General features: G+C 36.8%; 2 protein-coding genes across 6 annotated transcripts in view; one reads left to right on the top strand and one right to left on the bottom strand.

Annotated features, from left to right (window-relative positions):
• Positions 1-21772, top strand: part of LOC113504196 (WD repeat-containing protein 7) — a 108111-nt gene that overhangs the window by 63578 nt on the left and 22761 nt on the right. The window lies entirely within an intron of this gene.
• LOC113504198 (cuticle protein 38-like) lies at positions 5276-6876 on the bottom strand. Its single transcript, XM_026886371.1, has 2 exons — positions 6313-6876; positions 5276-6114 (listed from the first exon to the last, which is right to left on the bottom strand). The coding sequence occupies exons 1-2, from the start codon at positions 6322-6324 to the stop codon at positions 5398-5400; spliced, it is 729 nt and encodes a 242-aa protein (XP_026742172.1). The 5' UTR covers positions 6325-6876; the 3' UTR covers positions 5276-5397.

Genomic DNA, 21772 nt, shown 5'->3' with positions numbered 1-21772 from the left:
CTAGTGCCTCGAAAATTTCCTTTTTTAGGACATAACGTTTTCTTTTAAATGTTGATGTGATGATCGCTGCTATTAAAAGTAGTCTAAGGCTTTTTTGCGTGGCTTAAAAGTACTGTGTTGTATGACTTTTTATTATCCACCATTTTGAATATTTAACTCATGAAGAATCGTTATTCTACAAACATACATAAGTACGTTTTTATTAATATAAATTCATATGAACTTGAACCGCAAAGATGCGCGTGCGACGACCTCTCAACGTACTTGTGACGTAATTGTACATATTATGTTTATTTTTATACCTACACAATTTCATCTCGCTATAACATAGAATATTGAAATTTGGACCTTATCATCCTCGCTTTAAATATCAAATTGATGTTGTGAAGAAGATTGAAGACGAATTACACGTTTCTTAAACTTTGGGTGACGTATAATTGTTAGTACCGTCAGCAAAAAAAGACGCTACCGAGTATAATTGAAAAGTATAAGCTTAGTATAAGGACTCGCATCGTCTTAATTACGTATTTTTCCGGATATCTCTAGATTTAGGCTGAGCGGAAATGTCAGACTTTTAATAACTAAAATCGACCCATATCTCAATTCAATACAATTCAATTCTTTATTGCATTCCACATTGTAGGCTTAGGTGGTAAACATTTTTTGATAGTTAACAATCGTGGACCCTGTCGGGCACAGCAAAAGGATAACAATTATAAATGTGAGTGGAGAGGACTTATCATTTAGGAAACATAAACGATTAAACTTATTTTAAGGATACAGACATTGGACATCTCTTTTTCAATTTATTTCCTGTGGCCACTGTAACTCTATCAAACAATCCGAGGGAGAGATCAGAAGGGTAAAAGAAGGAACATGGGTGGGTTTCAGTCAGTAGAAGTCTGACACTCCCTTCCGCTCAACGCAAAGCGGAAAGAGTCATTTGATATCTAAACCGGAGAAAAAAGGCCTGCGTCTTCGGTCGCCGGGAGTCATCAAGTGGCTCATCATCATCCTAGCCTTTTCCAAATATGTTGGGGTCGGCTTCCAGTCCAACCGGTTTCAGCTAAGTATGTTTTACAAGGAGCGACTGGCTATCTGACCTCCTCTACCCAGTTACCTGGGCAACACGATACCCCTTGGTTAGACTGGTTGTCAGTCTTTCAAGCTTCTGACATCAAGTCGTCAAGAGACTCCTGATCAAAATAACCTTGTTAATAAATAAATAATAATTTTGTTCTGATTTTTCTTGCTAACTGTACGCTTGTGTGTTAAATCTGACAGTGATTTATAGTAACCTATATAGTGACGTAGCAAGCCTGTTTTTATAGAGTTTGCTGTTTATAGTCGACTGTCAGGGTCTGAAGATTAACAGGAATTGTTCTTGTGGTTAGATACTTATATGTATAAGTTTGGTGAGAGTTTGATGATATGTCGTAATAGCTTAATTTGCTGTTCATTTCTTTGTGGTGTTATGAAACTTCTAAGTAGCCTTTTTTTGCCAAATTAGTTTGGGGGTCAGATTTTAAGATGAATACTGTATTTGCTATGGTTTTTAGCTACGGTTGTGTAGATACTTTGTACAACCAAAGCTAAAGCTATCTAGTTGTATATACTTAAAATAAGACGTCTTTTCATACATAATCAGAAGCATTTCAGATGTGCACTGGCGCCTTTCAAATAAAATCAAGCAACGAAAGCTGTGCGTATTGCAGATATAATAATAAAAGGCGCTTTTAATTCATTAATATCAGGCGCGTTCATACTTTACATAAACGCGGCAGAGCTTTTCACAGAACGTCATTGTTCATTGTTCAACCTCAAATTAGAAAAATATATTCTGTACAGCAAAAAATAACCAAGAAAAACTGAAATCATTTTTTTTTCACATTTTTATATACTCACTTTCTTGGTGGTCGATCAGGTTGAATTTTTGCAACACAATTTTGAGACACTTCCCGATAAGCTAGCAGGCTGAAATTTTTAGGGTAGCTTCAAACCCGATGACAATGCAATTTACAACTACTAAAACGGCTGCACCGATTTTGATAAAATCCGAATGAAGTTGAAATCTATTTTTTTTATAGATATAGATAATGCTATGAAGACATCATATCTAGATTAATATCGCATCTGTATTAAACCATTATCTCTATTACCGCTATTGTTGCATTGCGCTAGGCTTTCTATTTAATAGATGTGTTATAAAACTGGTTTGAATTGCGTATTACAAGTTATAGGATTTCGTGTACACGTTGAATCGGTTTAGAATTCGTGCGGTTGTACATATTGTTTTCAATAGGTTTTTTGCTCATGCAATCAATATTGTTGAACTGAGTCGTTTATTGTTTATTTAGTTATACGCGTCAATCTGACTTAACGGATAGTGTTCATCTTTATTCTTTATCTAGCTGTAGCCCGCGACTTCGTCCGCGTGGTTAGAAGATATAAGTTAAGAAAGCCCTCGAAGATGAATTTTCCCTGGTTTTTCCACATTTTCCATTGTATCTACCAGTTCGTCGCGCCATCTCATTCAACACAAAAATAATTCCAGTCGTTCCTGAGATTAGAGCGTTCAAACAAACTCTTCAGCTTTATATATTAGTATAGATTAATCTTAAAAAAAAAACTCCCGCATAAAGGAAAACATACCTTGTGTTGCGGGGGGCTTCACAAACATTCAAGCCACATGCACACAGACACCTATACTCAGGTCACTCAAATGCGTCTCCTACGCGGGGATCGAAACCGCGACACGTCTCGCTTAGTGGGTTTGGCGTGGTGGGTTCATCCCCTCCGCTACTGAGGTCACCAAGCCAAGCCTACGGTGAGTATAAATAGGTATTTAAAAAAAAAAAAAATTTAAGCATTGATCACCACGTTAGCTCACACCATTAGATTCTAATATTTCTAAAGGACAACTAAAAGGCCAATGATTCAACATAATCTATAATAAAGTAAATAGTTAGGTATATCCAGTTTGATTGTTGCCGTAACAATCCAAAATGGCGGCCTACCTAGGATGTAGTGCGCTAGAGTTCTAGACTAGAATGTTAGTAAGGACGATTTCACAATGTTCGGTTGAGAACACCTGTGGATGTGTTATTTAATTAAATGTGTTTTGGTATTGAAAGTATGTAGTTTTAAAGTTTTTTATTGAAGAACTACTGTGTGGTAAACGGCGACTCAATCTTTTGCAAAATTATGTATAAACTATTTTAGTATAACATTCAATTGGTTTTTATAGATTTTTAACGTATTAGAACTAGGTACTACCTTGCTGTCCTAGCAAACGTTGAATTGCCACATTGCAGATTTTTTTTTAAGATGATGAAAAATGGATGTGGTCCTATTGTCAGACACCCCATACGCACGACGCTTCCGTCTCCTTGGCCTGTTAGCTGTTGTAGGGACAGGTCACCTTCCCCCCCCGCCTTGTGTCGGTTTTTGAAGGATTCCAACGCATTTCCATACAGCGACACAAACGCGGATGACGTAGCACGGCGGTTCAGGTTAAGTCAGTAAGAATCTGACACTACCCATTTCCTCCCCCGAGCGGGTGTCCAAGAGGATTCTCTCGCCTTAACGAAAATCCTGACCTATTATGAACACATCCTAACAGTTACCATTTGCCATTTACTTTAATTTATATCTGTTCAGTTGGCTTACTTAGACCGATTTCATAACACGCATTGTTGGAAAGACGCGGTTTGAATTGCTTATTAACCGATTTTTAAGACTGATGTTCTTTCACTTCATATTACGTATACTTTTTGTGAATTAAGATCTATGTCATAGAAAAATGACATAAAAATTGATCTTTTGTAAATTTGATTTGCCAAGTCACCATCTGTTGTGATAATGATGGATATTTTTTCATTTAATTTATTTGAAAGAGGGTTTTAAGTTATTCATTACCGGCTTTTGTCCGCGAATATTTGGTTTATCTAACAGCTAGCAGTAGACTTATATCCCAAACTAGCTGTTGCCCGCGACTTCGTCCCCGTGGGTAGAATATATAAGTTATGATTTATACCTGCCCTATTTTTCCACATTTTCCATTGTATCTTCGCTCCTATTAGTCGCAGCTTGATGGTTTATAGCCTAAAACCTTCCTCGATGAATGGTCTATTCAAAACAAAAAGATTTTTTCAATTTGGACCAGTAGTTCCTGAGATTAGCGCGTTCAAACAAACAAACAAACTCTGCAGCTTGATATATTAGTATAGAAGTATAGATATTTCCTTTTGTAAATTTCAAGTAATCCTTATCACAAATTGCATCAAAATTACTTTAGCGGTGCAAGAGTATAAGACACACAAAATTGCTATCTTCAAAATGCTATATGCGTGAGCTTGCATGCACATAATGATTACTGACCTATACGTAAATAGTATTTAAAATTCTAGACTGGCTTTCGGTCTTAATTCAAGATCTGGAAAGTTGGATTTCGGTTCAGGTAGAAAGTTACCTTTGAACAATCAAAAACATGTCTGACATTTTAAATGTAATTAAATCAGTGTCTTTTCCAAAAAGTTATTTAAACATTTTCAACCAACTGCGTAAAATAAGATGAAATACTCAAAATTATTATGAAATAGAGCCAAATAAGATGATTAATTTTATGTCTAGCCTCTATTTTTAAATACTGTAGCCAATTTAAGTGTTTTTTTATTAAATGCCAATTTATATGTTGTTATGAACGTGACTAATTAATTTAATACGGTGACAAAAGCGGAAGTCTTAAAGTTTCCGACTAAGTGACCTTGATGCAGAGTATAGGTTATTAGTTAAAAATACTCACGGATTTAGAACTACTTTGTTAAAACCTTTGTGTGTTTAAAAATAATTTGACAGTTGTGGCTGTAAAGACGTCGCCTTTGCTTTTTTTCTTTTTTATTGCAAGGGTATTTTGTTATAATGCCAATGCAATGAGTAATAGATGGAAAGAGATTTTAAGGTTATTTTTTAATGTTGGGATTTAAAGTTTAGCAATAATATCAATATTTCGTATATTTTGTCGGAAATTATAATTCGAATGTTACTGTGTTAAGGTCGGTGATTTTAAATATGTACTTGACATTTTGAATCGTGTTAAGCTACCATTATCTGGTATTTGTTTTCAATAATCGAGTAACTACCGATTTGTTTCAATCGATTACATTGTTACGTGGTGTAATCGGTTTTGTATTGACTTAAGCGCCATTATATTCGAGAATAAACTCGTAATAATAATTTGAAGTATTCGTGAAGGTTGTTAAAGAAAAGATATGCATAAAATTACTATTTCATTTATTCACACATCCTCGCCTCTGTTAGCCTGTATTTTTTTATATAATTTATTTACAAATCCGAAAATTGAGTATTATGTTTTTGGTATCTAAATACTATCACAGTTTACCATGCGTGTCCGTGGAGTCCATGAGCGTAAGCGACGGGAGCGGCGTGCGCGACCGCGAGGGGAGCGTGCGCGTAGGCCACGGCGGGAGCGTGGACCACGGGCGCGGGGTGCGACTGGGACAGGGACTGGCTGACCACGGTCTTGCTGGCGGCGAGAGCGGGCGCGGCGTAGGCCACAGCGGGAGCGGCGGCGTAACCGTGGCCGGCGTAACCGTGGCCGGCGTAGCCGTGAGCGGCGTAGGCGACGGGCGCGGCGGCGACCACGGCGGAGTGGCCTACCAGCTGCTTGGCGAGTGTGGGCGCGACACCGGCGGCGGCACCGTCCAGCTGAGCCTCAGCGGTCTTCACAGCGTCGACGGCTTGCCAGGAGTGGTCCTCGGCGGCGTTGATGGCCTGTCCGTGGAGCTCGGAGGCCTGGTCGTGGTACTCGCGGGCGGCGTCGGACGCGGCGCGGACGTGGTCGGAGGCTTCAACGTGGGCATCGATGGCGGCGCCGGCGATGTCTCCGGGGGAGATGGTGGGCAGGGCGGGCGCGGCGTGGGCCACAGCCACTGGGGCGTGGGCCACGGCCAGGGGGGCGGCGTGGGCAACGGCGGCGTACGGAGCCGCGTGGGCTACCGCAAGACCGGCGTGACCGATGAGGCCATGCCCGTAGGGGGCTGCCAGCAGGCCGGAGGGCGCGGCTGCGGCGCAGGCGAGGACGGCGGCGACAATCTGTGAAACAAAGCCGATTAAAGTCGATTACATCACAAACGATCACCTATATCGATACATTGATATTTGCACCCGTGTCACATCACTAATCACAGACACTGAACTCGGAGCACTTAAAACAAAATTGTAATTTATTAAATAATGATTAGTAGCGAACAAAGCACTAAAGAGTTAATGAAACTGAATGTCTCAACTAACCAGAACTCTCATCGTGCACTTCTGTGTTAGACTGCTCGAAGGCTACTGACTGATCTCAATTGGTCGCCGCTGGTTTTTATACCATTGCACGAAGCTTGTGCTCTGTACGTAAAAAAAGTAAGTGGACCGCAGTCAAGGGCGGGAAGGGTGTATAGGAAGTACAACATATTTTTGACAGATAGATACTCGAGGAAATGGCCGACAACTTTTTTAAATTGGAACGAGAATCGAGAATGCAATCAATTGAAATTTAATTATTAATCGCCTTCGATATACGAATTTTAATGTTGTTTTCTGAACACCGAATATTTAGAATCATATTGATATTATTTGCTTTGTAACATTGTGTTAATTTATTTTTGAAATGTCCTTTAAAACGTTTGTCATAAACAAGCTTAGTTCTAGAACTAAGTCTATATTTTAAGTGACAGATGAGTCCAATATGGATGCCATATTATATTTGCTAACGTCACTTTTGAGTAGGTATAAACTGGCCGATAATGAGCTTCTGATGTGATGTATTGCATTTATTTAAATATGTTTAGCTCATTATAGTAATTTGGTATAAGTATTTCTAAAATATTATAACTTACTTGGTGTGTTCCAATAAAACGCATTGAAGATTGACATATAACTGAAAAAACCTTTTTTGGTAATTCTATAAGAAATTCCTGTTTTAATAAATCTTAGTTTCTTTAATTATTTATAGGCGGTTAGGTCAGTTGGTCAGTAACAATTTGGTTTTATCTGAATTCATTGTTCATATTTCAAAACGACTATTATTTGAATATTTGTAGGATTATCTACGCTACTTTTATTTAATCGTGTATTGTTTTTTTGCATACTAAAGCTCAGATGTCTGTCCGTCTGACGCCAGGTATCTCGTGAAACGTAATAGGTATACAAATATTATTTTTATTAATACTAGTACGGAAAAATAAATAAAAACTTTCATTAAGCATCGCTTAGTACGGCCAAAAGGTAATGTTTGCATGTGATGTTTTAGCATATTTGTAGAGAATTGTCTTGAGTCTGACCTGTACAAAGACTAAAAATAGTTTTTCTTTGATGTCTCACTTTCGTTTGACAGTAATCACTAAAAAAAAACTACGATATACTGTAGCCATATTACAAACACTTTTCTATTAACTTTTTAAAGAGTTTATAATTATAAGTATAGAACAATGTGTAATACACAGTTAGTAATGAGTTTTGAGATCATTGCCATGGGAGGTAATTAACACGCTCCGCTCAAGATTGTGGTATGTTGAAATAATGCGTCAAAACAATGATAACTCAAAAGGCAATTAGTTAAATGCCCCGTTATGCATAGACAAGGTTTACTTTTAATTTTTTTATCTGTGAAATTGATCGGTTACTTTAATGTGTAGGGCTGTTTGGTTTGATACCTTGGCTTAGATTTGTGACAGGTTTAAAAAAATGTCTTGTAGGTTGTAACGCATTTTATTAAAGAAAATAACTTACTTCACTTATGAACTTAATAAAAAAATGTGTAACTATTAAACTTTTCTATATTTCATTTTTAATTATTTTGAATTTACAGTAAATCTGCTAAAGAATGGATTTTTAAAAAATCATGTTTAGTATTGACTCTCTCTCTCTTCATATCGGTCCCTCCTATTTGAGGAGGTTATGTGTAATATTGACGTATTACAACATAATTTGACACATAGCTTATTCGGAGGTTTTTTATTTCTATGACTTAAATGTCTGTAAAACCCCCGTGTTACAGAAATATTGCCTTATTAAATGCCCTAGTTTTTTAACAAAGCTTTACCGAATAACATCAAAAGCAAGTTTTGTTAGAAGATTGTTGATACAGAGAGAGGGAATCCGTTTCTGTTGCATTGATCGCGTGAACTTTACCTTAAGGTATATGTCGACGTTATTTATTTAGTTCAGATGTTCCTAACCATAGTTCATTTGTAGAAGTTATTGAAATGTGGTTGTCGCGGCCATCTTTTCGTACTTAACATTTTGGGAAAAAGATTTTGAAAGGAGATTTTGACCTTTTGATGTTTTTTTTTATAGATTACATAGCATTTCGTTTCTTTTTTTCATTTGTACCACAAACAGTACAGTGTCAAAACGATTGTAACGGTTTCTTTGTTTAAATAATTTATTATGCGTTTGAAGGAAATTATTTTATAAAATGCTTATCCAACGTTTAGAAAAAAAATAAACCTCAGATTTCGTTTCCTTTCTTTTTTCTTTATAAATATTAATTATTTTAATAAAAACCTTTTTTACCAACATTCATTCAAGGTTCGATTATCAAATGTAGCCATCATGAAAAATTACATCTTACAAAATATTATTAAACAAATAATTTCGAAACCACCTCTCAAAAGTTATTATTACAAATTAAACTATGTTCATTTTCGCGTGCTTAATACATATTTAACATATAGTTGTAAACAACATAGCACATTTCAATTACTTTGATAAGAAGCCACCTCATAAAATTATATTATGCTAATCATACAGCCACTGAATGAACGAATATTACTTAAGAAATTAATGAAAATAAAAACTGTAAATATTGGCGGGAGAAAATTGTCATAATGACAGTTTTACTTTCCAAACTTTGTGACATACATATAAATGATATATATTTACTACTTTTTAAGTAAGGTAAGTACGTATAAAGAAGTATGGCTATGTTATAACAGAGTGTTGCTCAGAAAATAATAGCTTGATAGTTAAAATCTTCACAGATTGTGTATTTAAAGAATAAGGTTAAGCAACGCTCGTTTCGGTCACGAATTTGTTGCTTGACGAGTAATTTTAGGGATACTGAAAAAACATAAGCAAATATTAGTCAACAAACATTTTTTTTCCTTTTGTCTATTTGTCGCGATTCCGACTCGTAATTGGACAGTTCTATTAAATTATAATAACAATTTAATTTCTAAATATTTTCAAGAATAAATTTGAATACATAATTTGAATGCTTCTTTTTTAACACTTAATAATTCAATGATATGTACATGGTCGAACATAACAAATTAATTCCACAGATTAAAAATACGTTAAAAATAAATAGGCTGTATAAATTACCTTGGCCGCATTGCAAAAGTAAGTCATTGGAAAGCATAGGCATTAATATGGATACATTGTATCAACAGTGAGTCACTATATACCGGATAACTAGAATTCTATTAGGTAATAATGGGCTAAGATATAACTGCATAAGTGAGTCGATCACAGGTCTAGCTACGCTTGACGCGGTTGGTCCGTAGATGGGTGACCATCTTCGTTATAACGAGTTCCTCCGTGGTTCGGAAGGCATGTTGAATTGTATGTCCCGGTTGTTATTCAGATATCTCGATACCAGATATCAGATATCCCGACTGTAAAAGATGTATACAAACACTCTAAGCAAGGGGTATCGTGTTGCCCAGGTAACTGGGTTGAGGAGGTCAGATAGGCAGTCGCTCCTTGTAAAACACTGGTACTTAGCTGCATCCGGTTAGGCTCGAAGCCGACCCCAACATAGTTGGGAAAAAGGCTAGGCCAATGATGATTGTTGAAGCAAGATGCCGATATGTCGTGTAGTGCGCTGTCCCGTTTCCGCAATAATGACAAGGTTATTCCACGATTTTTTAAATAATCTAATGGTGTGCCAAATCTATGAGCGAGAGAGCGCTAGACAGTATAGTCTGCTATCTTACTTCGACAAATAATACTTCTGCTTCATGAACTTCGAGCAGAGGAGCACATGACCAATTTAATTTTTTGAGTATACCTAATAGACTATACTTTCTAAAAAATAATCTAGCCTGAAATCGTTATTGTAATACATACCTACTAATTTTAATTAACGGATCCAATTTCGAAATGCTTTTAAATATCTGATAACAGTCTTTTTATAAAATATATAAAATGTTTTGCAATTTCCTTTTATGTTTTTATTAAAAGTGTAGACTAGAAAATACAGTTCAGCGGTTTACGAGATATGAAGAGGAGTAAAGAGTTTTACACCCTACTAATATTATTAACGCGAAAGTTTGTATGTATGGATGTTTGTTCCTCTTTGACACAAAAAACTACTGAACGGATTCATACAATACTTGGTACATAAATAGTTTATAACCAGGATTAATAGATATGATAGTTTTTATCCCAAATGTGGCATCATTTTCATCACGGAGGCACAGGCCAGCTCTCTGCACTACTTCTAGTATGTACATACGAGATATGCTCGAATAACATAACCTTTCCTTGCAGTCAGGTAACACAGAGAAAATCTTTGAATACTTACTTTAAAAGTTCTTTGGACAGACTCAAAGTCTTACCGTTCTGCAAGTTAAGATTGAATCGAAGGTACTTTTAAACTAGAGTTATAAAGTCAACTAGATAGCAGTCGACCTAAACTTAATACGCCGTTTCCTTTGCCCGACAGACATCTTTGGCAATACCTCTTAGTATGATAATTATCTAAAGTTGGAACGCAAATATTTATTGCTATCTGACCTGTGGATACTTTCGGCTGTATTTTTTGGGATAGTATAGATTATATATGATTATGATAGTCACAAATGATATGGCTTGAAATGTGGAGTGAAATGGCTTTTTTACGCTCTGGTAGAATGACTGCAACGTCGGCAACGCATTGCCATACAGTGACAGAAAAACGCGAATGACGTAGCGCGGCGGTTCAGGTTTAGTCAGTAAGAATCTGACACAACCCGTTCCCTCCCCCGAGGGAGCGGGTGTCCATGAGGATTTCTAACCCTAACCAAAAAAGAAGGTATTTCATAGGGACAGTTTCCGTCGGTAACCGGTACTTTAGATATTATTACACATTTTTCTGTTACTTCAGAAGAAATTTCGAAGGAAATAGATTTAAGGCCCCCTACTCAATGGGTAGAGTCGGTACTCTTAGGTATACTGAAGTTCCGCAGTCCATCCGAATGTGATGATGATGTCGCTGTATTATAATTAATCGTGATAGCTTGATTATTAAACTTTCGGAAGATGTATTCCTATCATCGAAATAACAACAAATAAGAAAAAAATAGATATTTTACAGCGGATACGGTAGAATTTGAAAATATTATTTAAAATTCCTTCGCCAAAAAAAGTTCCATCCAAAGAGGTTAAACGGTATCACAGACAATGACCATAGATAACAAACCTCTAGGCCATAGACTGACCTTCTCATGGTTAACCGCGAAACTGTGATTCTTACATGAATACCGTAATTTAATGGCATATAATGTTCGTGTAAAAATGTCAACTGTGTTTGGGTGGGAGGCGTGCGAAACTTGGGATCGTGGTGTTGAGCGAGGTATGGTGGACATGAGTTGTGTAGATAGAGGACAGGTCTTTTTTATATGCATACATAATATGGATTATTATTGCTCGTAGCTAAGCTACAACTGCACAAGTTGATCGAACACAGGTTAAGCTACACTTCATACGGTCGACATTATGACATAGATATGTCATAACGTGTTACAGTCGTTATTAGTAGTCCAAAGCTGAAAAGTCTGACAACCAGTCTAACTAAGGGGTATCGTGTTGCCCAGGTAACTGGGTTGAGGAGGTCAGATAGGCAGTCGCTCCTTGTCAAACACTGGTACTTAGCTGCATCTGGTAGTCACTCCCTCCATTGTCTGCAAATTGGTCCTTTTACACTGTTGCGCGAAAACGGGTGACATTTTCGGTTAGCTTAGTTGGTGAAGCGAGTGATATCTATTTACTGACATAAGTCAGGATGCACAGCTGTTCCTGCCTAGCCACAGACTACAAAAGACAAGAATTGTCCTAACTAAAGCATATTTCTATGCACCCTACCCACACGGACTTGGAACCTATATAATATCAAGTAACTAAATCTCGCAATCGTTTCTACTGACCCACTGAATCCTATCATTGTTGCATACACGCCAATTTATGCCCTAATCTCATTCAAATAAGGTCTATTCCAACTCAACTTCACCCAAAGTCAATCTGTGTCAAAAGGAATTGGACTTTATGGGAAGTACTTTAGGTATATTTTTGCGTGTAGCATCAAAGTTCATGTTTCTTATACCTGTAATTTACTCGTTTTAATATCTCTCGAAGTTCTCGAAGAGTCAGGTTATAGTTATATTTGTTTGTTTTACTATTTTAGCTCAAGAACTAGGTTTAGGGATATAAGACATCCATCCTTTGTTCTTATGTGACACCTTGTTTATGGTGCCTATTTGGTATGATGTTCATAATTGAGCGTGAATAATCAATAGATTTAAAACATCTAAAAACCCACGTTTTTAATTGGTACTCCATTCTAATTTTATCTAAATCGGTCCAGTTATTTTTATAGTTGTAAATTGCATTGTCATTGGGTTTGAAACTACCCTGACAATTTCAGCCTGCTAGTTTATCGGGAAGTGCGTCAAAATTGAGTCGCAAAAATTCAACCGTGTGTCGATTCAGGAAGGATGATTCTAAATAATTGTGGACACCTGATTTCTCGGTAGAGATTCACCGCTTTCATAACGAAAGTCTGTCATCTTTCTGTGCGAAGTGATCTTTCTAATATGAGTCAAACGTACATCAGCGTACACCCTCACGTGTTGTAGTAATATTATTGTGGGTGTGGAAGAGAGATGCCGCTCTACTCCACGTATAGCGCCGTCACGCTTCCACAACCATAACCATACTTTAAGACGTGATGGTAGACCCTCAGGGCAAGTTTGTAACTCTGACTTACCTTTTGATTTTATATGTAGATTAACGAGAGCATTAAATGTTACAAATGTACCACTTCTAGTATCAAGTTTCGATGTACATTCGAAACCTTTACATGTATTTAGTTTCATAGCACTATCATTAAGCCTATACTCTGTCCGTCCCAAGATTTTTTTTTTAAAGCCTACTGTTTTGCCCATTGCTGGGCAAAGGCGTCTCCCAAATCCTTCCACTATTCTCTATTCTGGATGAAACCTCATGAAACCAGCCCGCACGGAAAGCGTTAGCTTCCGCTCCAAGTACCCTATATCGATTGAATCAATCAGCGACGTGTTACACGTAAATTTTAGGTAAAATGTTTCACCTGTCAAAAGTTCCTTCCGAAAACGGACAGAGTATAAGACGGTTGTTACCGATCAGTAACATAATAACCCACGCTTAACTAAACCGTGTTTATATAAGTCTGTTATTGTGCAATTTAAGGGCGAAGGTCTTATTCTATGCGCCACTTTTGCAAACTAGCCTGATGACGTCACGTGCCTTATACCTTTACTCATTCAGGTACTTTAACAAAACTCGGTGGGTGTCTGTACTATAAACATATCCTATTACTATTAAAGATGTTAATTTGTTTGTTTTTACGCTTTGTGGCGAAAAAACACCGTTCGTCATAAAAATGCAGTAAGCGTCTTGGAGCGATTTGAGGTAAAATATTGTTTGTTTAAGGGACTTCTATCTGAGGAATAAATATGGCCGTTTGACAAATTTCCTACACAAAAGCTGTCAAAACGTCAAATATATTCGTCTGATAAAAGTTATCTGGCGATTGAAAAATCGGCCCTTAATCAACTTAATATACTAATAATAATATATCACGCGGGCGAAACCGCTGATGGATGCTAGCTATGAAATAAATAAACAACTGATATATTTCAGTTTTACATTCGATTTGGTAATAGATTTCTATCGCGTTTTTCTTAACTAATCAATTTAACAAATCAGGAAGCCGCCCTCAACATAGTTGGGAATAGACTAGGATGATGATGATGATGACGTGGCTGTAGGCCTTATAGATTATCAATAGCAATACAACAAAAACAATTTTATCATTATAATAATAAAAACTTGTAGCAATCAGATCAGATGATATCTATAATTTCATAACGATTGATTGATTGATATCACTCTTAGAACGTGTACCAATTTATAATTGTTTTAATTCCAAACTACTAACCTACCACCGAGACGTAAAGCTCTATTATTTCGGGTAAAGAAAAGAGATGCCGATATTCATGTAATGCGCTGTCAGTTTCACACAATTGCAATCAAATTGCTTTAAAGAGTGACTGGTATGAGTCGGTTTTAAATTTGATGTATTGTCAAATTGGATTCATGCAACATTCGTCTAATGTATTTAATTATAATGATTGTTCGTACTTCTAGGTTATGTAAGTTTAAAGAGTGATTGTGTTTTAAATATTTTTACGCCGAAGTCCCAGATGATGTTACAGAGATGGCACAAAAAAATTACATTGGAACAATATGGACTCTGTTGGGCACGCAAAAATTTAGGAGAGAGGAAGAGGGCAGAATAGGAATTTAGTAAAATTGTTTGTTATTGTTATATAACAAATTTGTTTCAGTGGTTCTATTTGAAGTTATTTGTATGTTTTTGTTGTTAAAACAAATTATTTATTGTAGAAATGTCACTTGACTCCAGAAGCTATAGTTTAAACTTAATTTTATATTACACATATTTTCAGACTTACTTATTTATTAAGATTTTATGGGAGTTTCTTTTTAATCACTAGCTGTTGCCCGCGGGTCCGCCTGCTACGAATCGAAAATGATCCCACGGGAACATAAAATCGGGATAAAAACTATCCAATGTGTTAATCCCGATTATAAACTGAGTACCAAGTTTGTTTGTTCAGTGGATTTTACGAACGAACATCCATACATACAAACTTTCGCGGTTTATAATATCAGTAGAGATATAGCGCGTTTAGTTAGGCCGACTGTTAGTTTTGCTTAGACAGACACGCGTCATATTTCATCACACATAATAAGTAAGTGCGGGTTGTCAAGGTGCGTTCCTTCGTCAGTAACGATATTATGATTATATATGTGCAAGGACTTTTCTTTGTATGTTTTTGAGGTCATTTGGAGGTCATTAGTCTAAATATTAACTCATGTGAATAATTTGTTATCCAGAAAGAAATGAATGGCACATAGAACTCAATAATAGCCGTGTGGTATAGGTCATCACGCCAAACCCACAGTGCGCGACGTGTCGCGGGCTCGATCCCCGCGTAGGACAAGCATTTGTGTGGTTCTGATCCATGAATAATTGTCCTGAGTTTGGGTGTCTTTGTGCTTGTGACTTGAATGTTTATTAAATTTAAACCGCCCGCGACACAAGATTAAATTACTAAGAGAGGAATAGGTGAAAAAAAACCCTTCAAGTATGATTCTTACTTGCGACCCTGAGGATCCCGTCAAATAACTAGATGTATAAATAAGATGGTCACCTATCCACGGACCGACCTCACCATGCTTAGCTTAACCTGTACCTGTAAACTGTACAGAGATCGTTGGTTCCCGATTCACCCCTTAAAATCAAAATATTCAAAAACCGCGGTGCATTTATTTATTTTAAATCCCTACGTAATATTATAAATGCGAAAGTAACTCTGTCTGTCTGTCTGTCTATGCGTCTGTCTGTTACGCTTTCACGTCTAAACCACTGAACTGATTTAAATGAAATTCGGTACAGAGATAGAGTTGACCTTGAGAAAGAACATAGGATAGTTTTTATCCCGGATTTTTGAAGAGTTCTCTTGGAAACGCGATATAACCGACTTCGATGCGGGCCAAGCCGCGGGCGAAAAGCTAGTAAATAATATAAAAGCCAAATTTCAAAGCCGTAGTCAACTCCAAAAAAAAAACATGCATACTTTGGCATGAAAGCGAGACCGACAGACATTTTCATTATAAGTATAGATTTCCTAATATATCTTTAGCAAATGATTGTGCCTGTATTCTAGACCAATGATTACATTTATTAATGTAAAATGCATTAAAACTTTTTGCTTGATGTTACTCTTATGAACAGGCACATGTTACTACATGGTCGTCGTTAATACCGACATAATTAACTAACTTCTAACTCATTTAGTTTTTATTTAGCTATGTAAATGGTTTACCCATCCTACGCGCTTGTTGGTCTATTAGAAATCTTCTGTCGATCAAGAAACTTTGCAGCAATTTTAGCTGAATCGATTGGTATCCAGTTGCATCGGATTCAGCAATTCATTATCAATACTTCCCTACTAATATTATAAATGCGAAAGTAACTCTGTCTGTCTGTCTGTTACGCTTTCACGTCTAAACCACTGAACCGATTTTAATGAAATTTGGTACAGAGATAGAGTTGACCTTGAAAAAGAACATAGGATAGTTTTTATCCCGGACTTTTGAAGAGTTTTCTTAGAATCGCGATATAACCGACATGGACGCGGTCGAAGCCGCGAGCGAAAAGCTCGCCTTTGTACATGAACCTTACAAGAACGTATTGTTCGAGTGTATATTTATGTTCAATAAAGTATAAATAAATAATCGTGTTATTTACACTATTTATAACTCCAGGACGGCTAAACTGATTTAGCTGAAAATTGGTGGGGAGGTAGTTTAGAACCAGGAGAAGAACAGAAGATACTATCACGATTTCTCCTGGTTTTAAGCTACCTCCTTGTAATGGGGGGGGATACATTTATTGCCGGCATTCCCATGGAAACAGGAACTACCGCGATCTGTAAACTGAAGTCGACGCGGGTGGAGTCGCGGGCAATATGCTAGTTTCAAATGGATAGTAAAGGAACGACTGTCAGCGACGTCACAATTACTTTTATTGATAAAAGGAATCTTTAGCTTTATAAACCATATCCCTTTAGACAAACTCTTCCACATCTCCATTTAAAAAATATCCTTGGAGTTTTGAATTTTAAACCAAAGCATATATAACACACTTTATTTCTATTTCAAATAAGACGTGAACTTTTTGGTTTAGATTCATATCTTGAGCTTCGCCTTCTCAGACGTTTTTGAGATTATATCTGGTAACAAATTACAATATAACTTCACTATCCATTGTCTACTTGTTCAGTGAATGGACATCGCTTATAAGAGACCAGAAGGTTCAATTTGAGATAAACCTGTTGGTCCAGTGGTTGGTGGCCCTGACTGATGTACGGGAGGTCGTGGGTTCGATTCCCACGCAGGACTGATGTTTGTGTTAAGAGTATTAACATTTGGGTGTAAATAATCTTTATCAGATATTTATTATTATCTGATACTTATACAACTTGATTTACTTAAATTTATTATGTTTAATGATCAAAAATGAATTACAACTTTTTGCCATGCACCGACCCCAAAACGCAGAAAGCTTTCTCTACAACAGAAATTCCCCAGAAGTAATTAATATCGTCAAACAATTTTTCCGATTCAGCTAATTTACTCCAAATATTCACAAGTTGTGGAACTTCTGCCGTCATAGTTGCGTACTCGTCACGCCCTCTGCCGTTCACTTAGTGAGGACACGACGCATGGACGCTGAAAGTGAGTTATAACAGGCTATGTGAAAGGTATTTGCCTTATTTAGACTTTTATGCAATAGTCTCACTTGCCAAAAATGTTGTAGACTTTCAAGTCGTCAATTGTTTTTGTAAACTTTGGAAAACTAGATCTACTTATCTCAAAATAGTACTAAAAACGTTTCTTGTATTCCTTTTATGCTTATTCGTAGCTATTTTTATCCCCCGACGCAAAAAGAGTGTCATAAGCTTGACGTGACTTTCTGTCTGTCTCTCTGTGGCATCAAAGCTTCCGAATGGATTGAGGGATTTCAGTGTTTTTTTTTGTTTTGTATCTATTAATTATGTCCGAGTGTACTTAGATAGTACGACTCGCGATCCCGCCGCGTCTGCTCATGATTAAGGACTCCGGTTGGGTCCGAAACTAGTCGGGTTACCCCGATAAATACGCGTGAGTAAACCGTTACATCATTTAATAATGAATCAGTCTCACGATAGTTATTATAAAAGTACTAAGACATACTTGATAAAAAACTTTTTATTTTTATCTTGTATATGATTACCTTAAATCCCTTATCACCTTCAACATATCAATCAATCCAACCTATTGAGGTCCACTGCTGGACAAAGGCTTCCCCAACATGCATCAATATCGACCATTATTTCCTTAATAGTTCAAACATCATTCTCCTCTAATCCACATTACATTTCAAAGGCACTCAGACATACATTTGTTATACTGACTAGTATCTAATTTATAATCCATAAAATAGCTCTACCTAGCCCTTGAAAGCCAGCCTAATAATATACAAAGAGAATAATATAATAGTAGGCTACAGCCCGCGTCACGCCCAGCGAGCTTGTCCATTCACTTCAAGTGATTCAGTGGAATCAGTATCAGAAAACCAAAAAAAAAACCAAAATTTATTTATTCAAATTAAGTTACTAAGTAGCACTTTTTGAAGGTCAGATTACATTGGACAGCACCCAGTTTCGCCCACCCTTCATCGCTTCCTAAGTGTTTCTGCTGTGAGAGACGAAACAGAGCAACAAACTCCCCAGCGGATTCTGAATATAGTATCATCGGTGGTATATCATCATCTGAATACTTATTTCTGCATTAAAAAAAACTCTTCATTTATTAAGAAATCATTTTGTCGCGGAGAATTAACAAGCGAAGAAGAAGAATACTTCTCCAAGTTATCTGTTACGAAGTAAAAAAAATGATTATTGAACGATATTTCAAATTCCAATATATGGAATCCAGGTTTCTGAGGTGGTTAAACCCAAATTTTCCTTTGCGAATTAACTTAATTTTTATGACTTTTTGGACACTTCTCTTTAAAATACGAATCAAGTCAGAAGCCTAAAACAAGTCGTCGCGATTAAATTGTCGAGGTATACCTTATCGGTAGCTATTTGGAATATTTATAAAACATTCCTCTTTTAAACAGGCTAAACAGTTGTTTTTTTTCTGTCCTTAAAGCCATGATATTTTTTTCTCGCTTAAAACTTTGCGCTTTTGTCTTAAACATTAACATACAAACCTACACAAGCAACATGCCTGTTTATAACACCATTTGAAACTTCCGTTAGACTATGATCGACGACTTCCGTCCGCCATTATCAATGCATTTCCACCCTCCTACACCCCGTACCCCTCATTGTCCTCTTCTCCCCCTCATCCCCCCGTCTCCCCTTCATTCCTCCCCCGTCCCCCTACAGACCGCCTTTCACCCCGCATTCCTCGTCAGGGCCAGCCGGACCTAATGATATAAGTTTTAACCTTGCTGGGGACACTGCCTTCTAAAAAACAACTTTAGTTTTGCACTGAACTATAAAAAGTGCAATGGATTTTCACCTCTAAGGCTTTGTTGTTAAGAATCTTGAGGATGTTTCTTGGTTGTTATTGTTAAGTTTGTTGCAATAATACTCTGATTATTGCACTTTGCCGTCGAATTTGGTCACGTCCGTTTAATTTTCGCTCTTATTTTCTTGGTGATAAGGTTTGGTCGGAAGTTTCGTATGTGTAAATTAATTATGTTATAATAAGGCTAGTTTCAAATATATATAAGGAAGCATGCAATGATTGATATAAGATCCGGCGTAATGAACGTATACGTGGAAATATTAATATTTATTGTAAAAAGGTCAAACATTCGCTTTATAAACTACCGGTATATAGTGTCCGGGGATTGTAAACCTACCCAAATATAGCTTTGGGAAAAAGCTGCATGGGTAGCCAAGTGGTTGACGTCATCAGGCCAAACCCAATGGATGTGACGAGTCATGGGTTCGACCCTTGCGTAGGACAGGTGTTTGTATGCATGCCACGAATGTTAGTCCTTGGTCTGGGTAACTCTGCATAGCCAAATGTTTGTGTGTTCCACGAATTTTTGTCCTGAGTCTAGGTGTTTGCCCGCGAAAAAAGGATTTATTTATTTATTGAAGTTCATCAAGACCATGATACATACCTCCCTTGTATTGAGCCAAATTGTGGTTTAAAATATTTATTTCCTCAAAAGATAAACAAATCACTTACAGAGAAAATACAAGTTAAAAAAAAAAAACAGTTAGCCGATTGGCGCAGCGAGTGGGTACTTACATAACAATTGTCATACACCAGAACTTATTAAATAGTAAATGCTCAACAATAGGACAGGTAATAATCATATAAAAATAGGGTAGTTACAAAATAATCTTCAATAAAATAAAATTACAATATTTAAAGCTATGTATGCCGTACACATAGCAATAAGCAGCTGTCAAATTGTTTAAATTTTAAGGCATGCATAGCTTATTAGTAAAAAAGTTTCTGGAGCAGGAAGTATAGAGCGCTCACAAAATGTCGCAAATCCACTTAATATGTAGTCATGCAAGTGATATGCCGAAACAATGCTGATATAAAAGTCACTGAGAATGAAGTGGGCAATGTGGAGCGTTGCGTCACAGCTGCGCGTGCGCACTGCGCGGTAGTCTCGTAGCTAGGGTTGTCATAATACCAATATGGAATCTGTATGTTGGTTTCTGTAAAAAGCTGTTGATTTGAAAGGGTATTTTTTTTTTGGGAATGTGACTTGAATATTTATGAAACCCCCCAAGGATTAAATTCCTTAGCGAAAAATACTATACTTTCATAGGCGTTTGACCAATTAATAACTAGTTTATTAAATAATAATGTCCATCATCATAACCTCTTCTAGAAAGATTTATTTTCTGCTCGCTCTCTTTTAGCCTGCCCTAGCTATAGGTCACAATAGTGTCAAACTAATCGACTAGCTAGGCGTTATGAAACACCTATTGTGAACTAACCAGCAACAGAAGCATATTAAACGAGTTCCCGTCACGAATTTGACCGAACGGTTAAAGTTTCAAGTTATCATTACACTTTATTACATAAACGTTGTTTAACCCTCGGTATCGGAGGGTTAAGCTGGGGGTTGGTTTAATTCAAGCAACTGGTAGTGGTTACCAAAACACTTTAATCCGAATATTACATAAAACGATACCAAAAAAAATTAAAATCCTCGACTCCCTTATAGTATACACGGAAAATTTTAACACCGCCATTCAGAAAAGCGGTCTCAAAGCACAGTGACATCTTGTGGAAAATGGTGGAACAAACTGAACCTCAGTTTTGATATTTTGACATATTTGCGGTTAAACAAACGTACTTCTTGGTCCGTCGACTTCAAAAAGGGGGATTTTAATTCGTCTTTTATTTGGACTGCATAAATCGGTGTTATTGATTCATTACAAGTGGCATAGTTGCTATTTTGACCCATAAGAATAAGTTAATTGGGATGTTAAAAAAAATTGCTCCATAATATCCTGCCGTTTCATCAAATTGGCTCAGTAGTTATTATTTAAAGTCGGTTATGTGTTTGAATTTAAAAACATGTATGTCCATCATGGCGTCATTTTACTCTTTGGATTAAAATCATGGTTACATGGACAAAAAAATGGTTTAATTTTTTTCATCGCATATTTTTGACAACCCTAAATTCTTTCCGTCTCAAGTGCAAGTTCGAATGACGCAACACCGGCTGCGCGGGCGCCGGTTTTTTAACAACCTACCAGTCATACCTAACCTTTGTCGCTCTACATTTTGTTACGAAATTGACTCCTATGTTAACTACTAATTATAATTGTCTGCATTTTTA

This window comes from Trichoplusia ni, chromosome 21 (assembly GCF_003590095.1).
Source record: "Trichoplusia ni isolate ovarian cell line Hi5 chromosome 21, tn1, whole genome shotgun sequence".
NCBI lineage: Eukaryota > Metazoa > Arthropoda > Insecta > Lepidoptera > Noctuidae > Trichoplusia > Trichoplusia ni.
This window is presented reverse-complemented; position numbering and strand designations above follow the sequence as displayed.